Source organism: Primulina tabacum, chromosome 8 (assembly GCF_025594145.1).
Source record: "Primulina tabacum isolate GXHZ01 chromosome 8, ASM2559414v2, whole genome shotgun sequence".
Taxonomy (NCBI): domain Eukaryota; kingdom Viridiplantae; phylum Streptophyta; class Magnoliopsida; order Lamiales; family Gesneriaceae; genus Primulina; species Primulina tabacum.
Genome location: NC_134557.1, coordinates 401681 through 414278, shown reverse-complemented (window position 1 = coordinate 414278; position 12598 = coordinate 401681). Strand labels below are relative to the sequence as shown.

The window sequence follows — 12598 nt, the reverse complement described above, 5'->3', positions numbered from 1 at the left end:
GTATTATAAGAGATATTTGAAATCATAGATTTTTATTATAGTTTTATTGTCAACAATGAATTAATTGATGAAATATTAAATTCATATATTGCTTATTTAAACATAGATTACCTAAAGTAGAATGAACTTCAAATATTTCAAATTATTGGATGAACTTGAAATTCATCCAAATTAACACACAACACTACATAAACATGAAAATATATGTTATGATATTACTTATCTAAATCTACAAAAATATTTTTGAAATTCATCGATCCCAACATAACTTATTCAAACATACAAAATACAGATTTGAAATTTATGATATTGCTTCTCGAAAACTACAAAAATAAATTTGAAATGGATGGATTTGAATTTCTATCTTTCCAAATGCAACCTATATGTTTTTGCAGGACCAACCCGACGGAGAGCAAGGCAAGAAGGGGAGATTAACACATATTTTTCTCCAACTTCGACTCAGTTAACATGACATCCTTCCCATGTCGGAGTTTGCCCCTCAAAACATCAGATTACAACAATATGTGGACAACGTTTTCTTTTTAGGAATTCGACTATGGACAAACAAAATATATCCAAATCCGTCGGTGTGTTAAAGAATGGCAGAGAAACAATAAACACATTTCAACCAACCGAATCTTATGATTTACCATTTGTTTTTGGTGAGTTCTGAGCAGACTGATGAAACGGTGAAGCATGAGAACTATTCGGTATCGATAGTCTTCTTGGGTGTTGCTGGTCGTTTCTTGAAATAGACCCTTGCGTTCGAAGCTCCTTTTTACTATTCGGGCTAGAACCGACCCCGTCAACTTGAACCGTTTGAAAATAGTAAGATGAACTAGCCATGTCTTTGAGGTTTGGTAACGGCTTTAGAGCTTCAACTACTTCACTCATTAGCGGCCTAACTTTGGGATCCCGACTGAGGCACCGAGCAGCTATTTGCGCAGCTTTCTGGGCACCTTTAATAGAAAAATGACCTTCAAGACGGGGATCTATCATACGATAAAACTGTCTCCTTTCACCTAGATGAGGCCTAGCCCATTCTACAAGGTTATGTTCCCCATTAGGCCGGTTCTTGTCCATTGATCTTCTGCCTGTGAGCATTTCAAGAAGAACAACACCAAAGCTATACACATCGCTTTTTGATGTAAGATGCCCTGCAACACACAGGGACAGGAACTACATTAAACAAAAGAGACCGATTTTCTGTATCCTGAAGAAATTACGATTTTGCATGCTTGAGTATTGATGGCATCAAATAACCCTTCCCACTTCCATCCACCCGTTTATCTATGAACAATCTATTCCCCTGGTTAAAAAAAGTTTCTATGAAACATCACAGACAAAACCACAAATCCCCATTATTTGTATTTGAAATTACTGAATTTTGGCATAACTCAAACATATTCTAATTTTTTCAAGTCGGACTTGAGATCAATTATTTTGTTCGAAAGCTCGCGAGAAGCTCGTGAGTTTCAATATTTTATTAATATAACATAATTATATATTAATTAAATATATTTCGAATATTTTCAATATTTATGTTCGAACAATAGTTCTGTCCAGCGAGTTTCTATATTTTATTAATATAATATAACCATATGTTAATTAAATATATTTCGAACATTTCTAATATTTATTTTCGAACAATAGTTCGAGTAGCTTAAAAACATGTTTTAATCTTTTGAGCCGAATTCGAGTTATAAATTTTGCACTGATCAAGCTTCAAATCGAACTCGAATATATCTAATTTGAACCTCAATTTTTCTTCATATTCGATCCAACTCAATTCGTTCACACCCCAACATGCACGTTTACCTGTCATCACATATTCTGGGGCTGCATAACCATAGGTGCCCATAACACGAGTGGAAACATGAGTTTTCCCTTCATCGGGCGCATCTTTTGCAAGTCCAAAATCAGAGAGTGTGGCATTATATTCCTGGAAGAAGTTAGGACGATCAAATAAAAATCACACACACAATTACATTAAGTAAATTTATTGAGCAAGACTGCATTTTTAGAAAAATCAAGGTTCACAAGTTCTGAGTCCATACAGCATCTAACAGAATGTTTGACGTCTTAAAATCACGATATATCACAGGCCTTTCTGCTTCCTCGTGAAGAAAAGTAAGACCCTTGGCAGCACCTAGAGCAATTTTCATCCTGATAGACCACGGAAGAAGGAGTGATCCTACAAGAATTATCGTTGTTAGATTACAAGAAATTGCACTGTATCACAAAACAAGTTATACATTACTCGGTTTTGAGATTTGCAACCACACTCTACAAACAAAGAAATCAAATATAATAAGTGCAAATGCAAAGAAACCAGGGGAATACTTCTGAAAAGGTGATTCTCCAAGCTTCCTCTAGGCATGAACTCATAAACTAACAGCCTCTGATCATCTTCAATACAGTAACCGATCAATTTTACCAAATTAGGATGCACAAGGTCCCCAAGAAAATTTACTTCAGCCTGTCAAATGATAACACAAAATTTAGAAGAATCCAGAATGACGTAAGAAAACCATGAAAGGGATACTTTAAGAAAAATCGAAATAAGACACTATCCAACCAGCCATTCGTTGTGACCCTGAAGCCCATCGTGATTTAGGGTCTTGACAGCAACCGTAAGTCCTGTCCCTGGTTTGACTGGTGCAGTACCATTCTCTTCTATCCAGCCCTTAAATACACAGCCAAATCCCCCTTCTCCAAGAAGGGATTCTGGTCTAAAGTTTCTTGTTGCCAACTTAAGGTCATTAAAGGTAAATTTCCGAAGCCGGGAAGAGATGTTAAGTTCATCTTCAGGTTTGGATGTTGAAGAAGTGCTTTCGCCGTTGCTTGTGGTGGTGGACGGGATTATGGGAGCAGCTGGTTGGTCTCTGCTGGTCCCTTTTGTGGATTTACTTTCTGGTTAAATGCACCACGAAATAATAGATGAGAAGACCAACATAGTAAATTATTTGAAAAGTCCAAGGTGTCTTATATGATTAACTTACTGAACAAAATTGGTAAACATAAATTCAAAAGAGTCAGATGAAATCATCAAACATAGTGTCACAGCGATATTTTCAAAGGATTAAAGGAAAACTTGAAGAGATGCAGCATGTCTCTTGCACTCAACTTGAAGTCAAGATAATTATTCATGAATTGATTCACCAACCTCCTAACAGAGTTTCATGTGACTGATCTAGAATGCAGCCTTTTCATGCAATGACTGCATCCCACGAAATCAGATGCAAATATTACGAACTTGTTTTCAAAGTCTAGCAGCCTAGCTGATGCTTCAGCAAGTTCTTACAGAAACACTTTAATAAATGGTGGTTTAAACAAATTTTCACACCTAAATATAACTATCAAAATCTTCAACCACTCGACTTATGATGCCATTATTGAAACCTGTCCCTCTAACTAGCAAGACAAAGAATCAGACAAGTAAATGTCCAATTCATGGTTGGGTTTATCAGATGCTAAATGTTGCTTCAACTAATTCAGAATTCAGATGATTGTCTATCTGGTTGAGGCAGCCTCTTGTAGGCTCCATTTTGCATAAGCCAGTTTAACAAACAACATCACGTTCTCACATTAGTCAATAAAAATTGCTCATATAGAAATCACACATGATCTTAATTTGTTCTGGAGGGCAAAGCAAAACTTTCAATTTTTTTCATGTGGGACCAACAAGCAATCGCCGATCCTCCTCTTTCACAACTTGAACATCAACAGAAAGCAATTTATAAAACTTTGATATCAAGAACATATGAGCAACACGAAAGTGGACACAAAAATACAAAATGCAGACAAAATTATGGAAGAAGGGGGAAGGGATTACCATGAGTGCTGATACCACTAACAGAGTTGTCAACTTTAGATCTTGAAGAAATACAGCTACGAATAAATCTCAACTTAATCCAGCAGCCAGTCTCCTCCACACCATCAACATCACCATCTTTTTTCTTAGTCCCCTTTGATTTCTTCGCATCCCAAGACTCCACCTTTACGGCATCCCCCTTCAGTCCCATCTTCTAAAACCTGATAACCATGAAAATATTTCCAGAAATCCTACCACCCAGCCTCTTGATTATTACACGGCAAATAGGCCCTCAACTCCAGTTTCATTACCTCTAAAAATCCTACAAAATCTCCTACAGTAACTCAATTATATTTCAGAAAAAAAAACGTCAAATATGACAAAGGAGAACTTTCCCGCCAGTCTCAAGAAATCCCAATCGCCTAAAGCAACAAAATCCTTTCTACCTTTGAAGAACTCATTACAATCAAATTTTTTAAAAAAAAAGGAAAAAAAAAAAGAAAGAAAGAAAAACAGAGAGAGATCGGATACACTACGAATCTTTAAACAGCGGAATAAACTTCTCCACAAAAAAAAAAAAAAAAAAAAAAAACTTCTTAAACTAAAAATAATTACAATAAAAAGCCCAAAACAAACACGATGAAATAGTGGAGACCCAGTTCAAAGTATGACTGAAGGTTTCCAGATCACATGCCAGCTTGAACTTCAAATGAAAAAACTATCGCCCCCTGAAAGGCAAAACAATCGGTATGCACCACCCAGAAATGTTCCTCTTCGAAAGATATACAAATCTCAACAATACTGTATTTGCTGACCACATCCATGCTCGAGAAAATTATTTAGATATTCGTCATATAAAATAATATTCAATCATCGAAAATAAAGTTTATCATGATCACAATTCACAGTTGAAAGAAGGTATGTATAATTAAAGAATATAATTATCGGCTCTCTCCTTTTTTAAAAGTAAAGCAAATATGAACTGCCCGAGGAACACGGGCAGAAAGTTTGAATACCAGAAATAATAACCTTTGGCTACCCATTTTCTCATGTGTCGTCAACGTATAATTTTGAAGGATTTTAAATCAAATTATGAAGAAACAAAATTTGTCGAGTGTCCTGATTGATTAAATCAAATGATAAATTAATTGAGGGTAAAAGGGGAATGAGCAGTCAGTTATCAGAGAATGGGACATTTATACGGAAAGATGAATCCTAAATCGATCTGTCTAGAATATTTGACTTCAGTTTACCACGTGTCTCAATTATTAACATAAAAACCTCGTTGACCATTAATTATAACCTCAGATTAAAAAATCTATCGATTATATATTAATTTTTTTTTTTCGGAGTACATGTTTCCTCTGTTTCTGGACTTCCAATCAAAAAATTTGTCAAGTGTCCTGATTGATTAAATCAAATGATAAATTAATTGGGGGTAAAAGGGGAATGAGCAGTCAGTCACCGACTTGTCTTACTAAGAATTCTTCTCTTATAAGCTGTCTAGCTCATCCTAATTCTATAAATATCAGTTACTTCTAATAATTTTATAAATTCACTCATTGTTTTCATTAACACTATTTTTCTATCATACACTTAACTTGAACCTCAGTACTGACTTAATCATTGTAGAAACTACATCATAATCACTTCCGGTGTCCTCTAACTTTTGTTTGTTCATGCATATCCGAGCTGAACTACTTTTCGATCGTGCTAAACCCGTTTGAAGTATTGGGCTCATCAAAAAGTGATTCGATTGATGGGATTTGGTATGAGTTTGCATCAATTGACGTTGTCTGTTCGAAATTGAAGAAACATAGATAATATTGTTAGAGGATGAGAAAGACGCATCGGTCATGGAAGAGGACGAGAGGTAAATGAGAGAATGAGAATAACAAAAACAATGAACAAGATACTCGAAATAATATGCCCCCCACTTCTTTCGCCGATATTCCATATATCGGAGGTAACCATTGATCAATGTCATAGTAGAGCAAGTGTTGACTCAGAGACAAAAGGGAAAAGCCACCCCCAAATCCTCCCCTGAATCATAATTACAAAATTACCAAAGAGATGAAAAGGTTGCGGCAAGAGGTGCAGTGTCTGCATGAGACTCGGGGAGGCCCTCCTCCACCACCGCCCTGAGTTGTCCTTTTCTCGGTTGAAGTCTTAGCAGCCGAGCTCCCGCTACATTTCAGGTTTCCCAACATAAGGGAGTATAATGGAAAGGGAGAACCTCTCCCAATTCGAGAATACTGCTCTATTACACCAATACACCAATCCCACAAATTGTCGAGTCTTTCTCAATACCTTATAAGGGGCAGCACAACGATGGTTCAACTTAATTGGATTAGGAAGTATCAGAATGTTTCAAGATTTCGACAAGACCTTTCTACACATATTTGCAAGCATAAGAAGCAAATGTTGACCACTTTAAGTTTGTCATGTATGAAACAACAAAAACATGAAAGTCTTTGTGCTCATATTCAAATGTTCAATGCAAAGGTGGTAGAAGTTCCCTCTGCCACTCCATATTTACTAATTAACACTTTCATTCCAATCTCAATCTTAAGGACAAGAGATCTTTCAAATTCATTAGTAAAAAAATCACCCACTAGTTTCGAGAACTTGCTGGTAAAATCGGAAAAGTACGTTAATTTTGAAAAAGTATAGATAGCTCGGGTCGAGGAACCCAAGTGAGCCCCCGAGTACCAACTACCAAGAGAAGCTCGGCCAGAAAATCTTACGGCTCGCCCTTCCCGAGCCGATCTAATTGCTTTGCTCGGGCTGTTCTTTGCGTAAACTTCATTGAAACTAACGAGTCCAAGCCCTTGAAATTTGCGAGCAAAGACATCTTATTCAGAGGCCACGTGGAATTGACAAAGGACCTCGATGACGGTAGCTTCGATGCTACATGTGGGGGCAATGCCCCCACATGTTTTGGATGGACAAGATTCACACATATATGTGATTTTAAAAAAATTAGTGGATCCCATGTATGTGTGGCTAAATTTGAGCCATTGATTCTATCATGGGGGTAGTGTCCCTACATGTAGGATGAAATCAACCCTTCAATGACTTCGTTCTGACAAGCACTGAGATTTCCATAAATATTATGTTCACATTACTGATGAATACAGACATTATCCGACTGAAGAACGTGTTTACAATATTGATTTCATCCGACCGAACTCAAGATATATTTTTTGATTGAATCAAATTCCATGTTTTATATCTCGCACCCAAAATAGAAGAGAGTTCCATGTAATCAACACATACAACATGTGTGTAGTATTACTGTTATTTTTATGGTCACGAAGACAACTAACTAATTCTTGATGCTCATAAGCTAACGCTATATTATATTACTATTTTTTTAGTTATACAAAATTTATAAACTCAGGGCATCCACAACGATGCGTATTATCCAAGCCATGTCATCCAAATATTTTTTCCGTTTAAATATTCACCATTGCACACCATTGATTTGTGTGCCACAACAATACCCGGTTACAAATCTGTAACCGGATATTGTATTTTTTTTTAAATTTCTTGAAATAAACGTAATTGAAACGCGTTTATTTTTTTGATCGATTTTTTTTAGGTCAACATGGGTCGAGCTTCTGTTTTTTGTCGAGCTTTTTTTTTGGGTCGGGGCTGGCTCTTCACCTCGACCCAATGTGAAGAGCTTGGGACTGAAGCGTGGGTCGAGGCAAGCAGCTTTTTTTATTATTTTTTTTTTCATTTTTTTATTATTTATTTAAATATATTTAATTATTATGTAAAATATAAATAGACAATTAAATGAAAATAAAATATTAATTAAAAAGACAGTGTGACTCATAAATATTTGGTTGGTGTGATATTTAATTGTGAAATATGAGATATTTGAGTAAAAAAATATTTTATTGATGATCTAGATTAGAGAGACCACAAATATTTGAAAGAAATATCCTCTTTATTTGGGATGACTTTATTTCATTATAGTGAGTTGCCAGGATACGGACTATTGTTCGATGGATGGGCCTCAGGGCCCAGTCCTGAATGATGATGAGAAGCCCGTTTTCCAGCTTTGCTCAAGAAATAAAAAATGTAGAGCATTTCTATAACAATCCGGAAAAAAATAAAAATAATGAAAAAATAAAATCACGGCCCGCCGAAAATAATGAACAGCCGGAAGAGAGAAAAGCCCTACCCTTCCCGCCACGCCCCTTACTCCTTCCCTAAACGCCGCCGTCCTCTCCCCCTCGACGCGACTGTCGGTGTGGATGAAGTGGACAATTCTTCTTCCTCCGCCACGTCAGAGAAGCCTCAGACGACCGTGGTCGTGATTGGTGTGCCCAGCGAGTGCTCGGTGTTGGACCTGAAATCTAGATTCGAGATTTACGGTCCTATATCTAGAATGCGCATGGATCCCAATGGTCTCGCTTATGTGAGCTTCAGATCCAACGATGTGGCCCAATCCGCTGTCGCAGCGGCCCGAGATCCAGATTTCCCGATTACGCTAAACTCATTCCCAGTACTCTTTCTTCCTTATTACACTATATCTTTTTATGCTGGTAGTTTAACATCTTGGCCATTTCATGTATGCCGTTATTTGTAAGCATTTATCTTGCTGTGGATTGAGGGTTCGGGCTAGAATTTAATTTGGCGGCTTCTGACCTGTAACTTCTCCTATTATGTTTAACTTTGAAATGCTTTCAAACAACTTGGCCTGTGAGCTATAAATTAATCGCCTTTTTTCGTTCTGGGTCTGATTACTGAGCCGGGAGGGGAAATGAAGAAAGAATCTCAGCACGATTAAACTCATTTTTACTACTGCTTCTGTTGATACAGCCAGAGAGGAACTCAAACATTGTCTCCCGATCTATTATTTCAAGATGGAATTGAACTGCTAGGACAATTTGAATGATTACGTTCATCATTCAAATGGTAAAATTCCATTGCAGAGTCTAATTCTAGAATGCTCTACTTAATATTTTCCCATAAATGTTGTATTTGAAATTTTAGATTTGATTAAAAATAAGGAGTAACCACCACCCTCTTGTTAGAGTTTAAATGTGAGGTGTGAGAAAGTGGTAAAAAATTGAGGAATAAAACTCTCGTGCGGATAAATGGTGCATAAGATCTTGTGAGGTGCTTGCTTTAGCAGTATTATGCTGCAAATTTATTGTATTTGATAACTTGTATCATTGAATCAGCATGTTCAAGCTAATGCTCATTACGAGCGAATGTTCACTTCTCTCATTTAATGTGGAATTAGGGTTTAAAATAGAATGAAATATCTTTAGTTTTTCTAAGTGGTAATTTGGGCTTGGGTGCAGTTGAGTTTGAGCGAGTAGCAGGACACACATCAAAAGTGAAAGTGCACACATATGGCACACATTTTGTTATTACTGGATTCAACTATTTGTTTTTGTGCAAATGGTGCTGAAATTTGTATATTTTGTTATGTATAAAGGTACAGGTGATTTGGGCGAGCGACCCAGTTTCACAACGGAGGGAAGGAGTTGGACAAACAAACAGGTTATCGTCGAAGCTCTTGCGAGCAGAAGTCCCTTTGAGCAGGCATGGGAGAGGCAATAAGCTAGGGTCAGCTGTCGTGAACCCTAGAGAAGAACTTAATAAAGATAGCAGTAAATACGATGTTGCGAAAAATGGTAGTAAACTTGATGATGGTGCTGCCATTGGTAATTTGGGTTTGGATGGGTCAATCAAGGGAAGGGAAATTGTTGCTTATGATGATATTTTGTGATGTAATGGAGCGACCTTGTGGGTTGCACCAGGCTGTAATATTATGAATAACTAGGCTTGTTGAAGGCTGCCAAAAGGTATTAGATATCTTGGTATGATCTTTTCGTCTTTGATTGTATCCTTCCGGAAAACCATATTTCTTCTAGATTTTCTTTTCTGTGCAAGTCTGTACATTTTTGATAACTTGATATTCATATGATGGAATGTGAGAATTTTCCGTCTTGAGGACTATGGGGTACAGTTTTCAATATTATAATATCTTCAATTAATGCTCGATATTGTTTATGCTGAACTGTACCTCGATCAATTTAATCAAAATTTATCTCACCCCTTGTTCGAGTTAGGGTGGTATGTTAAGGCGAGCTCCAAATCAGCTGTGCTCTTGTCCATCTTTATTTTTAAATTTTGCCTCACTGGGAATAACTGTTTCTTAGGATGTTAATAATGCATAAAAATTTTCACCATTAACTATGATTATGAGCTCATGCGAATCCGGTTCACGCTATTCTGTCGTGCTAGTTTAAACACATTGGCTTGTAAATTTCACGAGTGTTGGTACGGTGACTATCAGGTTATTTTGAACTGGAGTTCTCTTTGCAAAGCTCAACTTGACATATTCCATATATGATTCATGCGATCTGCACTCAGAAACTTTTATATAAAAAATATAAAGCTCCGGAGGTCGCCTTTTGAAACTTAGCTCCGAGAAATGTTAGCCACCTTTTTATCCTTTTTTAACGTTTTATTTCTGAATAGAGCGTTTTGTGTGAGTGATGCTTGTTTGGCCCCATAAAACCAGGGATGGCATTACCTCTCTGGTGTACCCTCGTGAGAGCCTGGGTCATGGATGACCCGGAATATCAAATGGATTCTCAAATACGAGTGAGTCTGCAGATGGATTCTTCTGGAACTGGGCAGGTGAAAGCCCATGCTTTACTCTCCGGGCAGTCATAGTCCCGGGCTCTTGTATAAATCTCTCGGGAGGCATTCTACCCGGGCACCTCGATAATAGTGCCGCACTCGAGTGGTTCAGAAGATAAGATCTTGTCTCGAGAAACGTGCCTGACAGAATCCTATTGATGTAACACGATGGGAAAATACGGTGGCTTGACAGGAAATCAACATCAGAGGCTATGAGTGGTAGGTGTACGCGCAAATCGAGGTAATACTTGATTTTCCTTCCTATAAATAGCAGGTACACTTCTCATTTACACAGGGAGATATTAACTCACATTTAATACTCTCATTTACTCTCCACACCAATCACACAGTCATCCCTTGGCTACATTGGTTTTATTGCTTGAGTACCATGTTGACTTAAGCATCGGAGTGGTCACGCCGGATACTCCTCCGGCGCCCATTCACGTGATTACTTTCTTGTTCGCAGATCTCTCGGATTTTTCAGGGAGGAAGTTCAATCCAGACGCTCAACTCATATTTCCTTTTAATAACTTGATTGCAAATCCGGCTGAGTACCCGACCCAGCTCATCCATTTCGCCCGGGTTGCATCACTCTCCTTCACATGAATTTCATCTCAACATTTTCTTTATTCGCGCGAATATATAATACACATACCCACGATGATTTACTAAAATAATTTGTTAAAGAGAGAGAGCCGCGATAAAGACCAAACAATAAGAGGGCACCACAAGAAGCTTTGGAAAAAGATTACATTGTATATCTTGCTATATATACTCATACTCAAGCAAGCAATGCCAGAGAGTAATGCCCGGTCCGCCATCCAGGTGCAATCACACATGTCGAGCGTGGTTGCATCATCTCTCGAAATCAAGAATATTGAACCGATTCAGAATGGAAAATCACATTTTGATGAAGCTGGAACCACGATAATATGCATAGTTGCGTTGTTAGGGGGGAGATGGAGCCGGAGAGGATAAAGCTTGCCGTTCAACGGGCTCCGATGACAGACAGTGATACCCTCTATCCCTAACTCCCATTCCAGTCTCTTCGTCAGGTCAACAACATCGTTTCCCTTGAATGTAATGCAGAGCTCCTCGAAGCCCTCATCGATTTCTCCATTTTCATTGGCTATGTGGAAGTATATCATCCTTCCGCCGCTTCCCTTTGGTGGTGATCTTATTTCAAAAGAATCCTTTGACTGCAATAACACGAAAACTCGTGGTTATCAGCATCCATCAGCGCATCAAGAAAGAATCTTTTTTTTTTTTTTTTTGGAAAAGCAGACCAGTGACTAAAGCTGAGGCACAGTACATAATTCTTTACTTGAAGAGGAAAATAAAATGCAAAGGGCTGTGGTACCTCGTTCCAAGAGAAGCTAGAAGCAGATTTGACCGAAGGCGTCGAGCTAGAGCTCGAAGCAGAAGAAAAGGTATCGGAATTCTCTACCGACAACGGCGGAGGCGCAATAATTACAACCGGAGACGACTGCGCTTCAAGTATCTCCACCACATGAACCTCCCACAAAATACACTCCTGCGTAGCCGTCCGGTGGGGCACATCATGCGTGACGGAGTTTCTCCACGGCGGCAGACCACCATTCGCACGCAGAAACCGCCCGTATCTCGTCTTCAACTTAACGACACCGTTTTCTCGAACGGGCTCCCATTCAACCGAGCTGTCGAGTCGCTTAGGAGCCGTCTGCAAAACTTTACGGCCGGTCATCCCTAGTAGAATCGGATTATTGGAAGCTGTCAAGTACTTGTTATAGCAGCTCTTGAGTCGGATAAAGTCATCGGAATTCTCCAAAAATTCTACAGTCCATCTAGCAGACCTTGAGGAGCCGCTGCGGTCCTGGGTTACTGATTCTTCGTCTTCCTCGGCGGTTAAGTACTTATCATGAGCGCACCTCAGTCGGACTGTTTTCGCGTGCTGGAAGAATTCCATGATTTTATTGTCGTAGATATTGGAATCCTGGGCAATATATATATATATAAAAGAGAGAGATCGGTGGCAAATGCCTGACAGTAGGCGCCAGCCAGCCATTTGACATGGAACTAGACACGGTTCTTGGATAACGCGGATAGCTTGGTTGGATTTGTGTGTTGGTG

At 38.4% G+C, this 12598-nt stretch overlaps 3 protein-coding genes across 3 annotated transcripts; 1 reads left to right on the top strand and 2 right to left on the bottom strand.

Annotated features, from left to right (window-relative positions):
- Positions 1 to 230: 230 nt before the first annotated feature.
- On the bottom strand, positions 231 to 4741 carry LOC142552608 (serine/threonine-protein kinase PBL34-like). Its single transcript, XM_075662316.1, has 6 exons — positions 3836 to 4741; positions 2579 to 2913; positions 2344 to 2479; positions 2058 to 2194; positions 1819 to 1942; positions 231 to 1157 (listed from the first exon to the last, which is right to left on the bottom strand). The coding sequence occupies exons 1-6, from the start codon at positions 4023 to 4025 to the stop codon at positions 640 to 642; spliced, it is 1440 nt and encodes a 479-aa protein (XP_075518431.1). The 5' UTR covers positions 4026 to 4741; the 3' UTR covers positions 231 to 639.
- Positions 4742 to 7921: 3180 nt separating this feature from the next.
- On the top strand, positions 7922 to 9790 carry LOC142552611 (uncharacterized protein At1g27050). The gene is made up of 2 exons (XM_075662318.1): positions 7922 to 8333; positions 9276 to 9790. The coding sequence occupies exons 1-2, from the start codon at positions 7980 to 7982 to the stop codon at positions 9567 to 9569; spliced, it is 648 nt and encodes a 215-aa protein (XP_075518433.1). The 5' UTR covers positions 7922 to 7979; the 3' UTR covers positions 9570 to 9790.
- Positions 9791 to 11153: 1363 nt separating this feature from the next.
- On the bottom strand, positions 11154 to 12458 carry LOC142552609 (uncharacterized). Its single transcript, XM_075662317.1, has 2 exons — positions 11850 to 12458; positions 11154 to 11688 (listed from the first exon to the last, which is right to left on the bottom strand). The coding sequence occupies exons 1-2, from the start codon at positions 12432 to 12434 to the stop codon at positions 11377 to 11379; spliced, it is 897 nt and encodes a 298-aa protein (XP_075518432.1). The 5' UTR covers positions 12435 to 12458; the 3' UTR covers positions 11154 to 11376.
- Between the last annotated feature and the right edge of the window lie 140 nt (positions 12459 to 12598).

Excerpts from the sequence above, each read along its gene's own strand:
- LOC142552608 (XM_075662316.1), bottom strand. The coding sequence starts at position 4,025 with ATGGGACTGAAGGGGGATGCCGTAAAGGTGGAGTCTTGGGATGCGAAG. Across the intron at positions 2,914-3,835 it reads TAGTGGTATCAGCACTCATG|AAAGTAAATCCACAAAAGGG; the intron begins GTAATCCCTTCC and ends GCATTTAACCAG. Across the intron at positions 2,480-2,578 it reads AGGGTCACAACGAATGGCTG|GCTGAAGTAAATTTTCTTGG; the intron begins GTTGGATAGTGT and ends ATCATTTGACAG.
- LOC142552611 (XM_075662318.1), top strand. The coding sequence starts at position 7,980 with ATGAACAGCCGGAAGAGAGAAAAGCCCTACCCTTCCCGCCACGCCCCT. Across the intron at positions 8,334-9,275 it reads TTACGCTAAACTCATTCCCA|GTACAGGTGATTTGGGCGAG; the intron begins GTACTCTTTCTT and ends TTATGTATAAAG.
- LOC142552609 (XM_075662317.1), bottom strand. The coding sequence starts at position 12,434 with ATGGAATTCTTCCAGCACGCGAAAACAGTCCGACTGAGGTGCGCTCAT. Across the intron at positions 11,689-11,849 it reads CTAGCTTCTCTTGGAACGAG|TCAAAGGATTCTTTTGAAAT; the intron begins GTACCACAGCCC and ends GTGTTATTGCAG.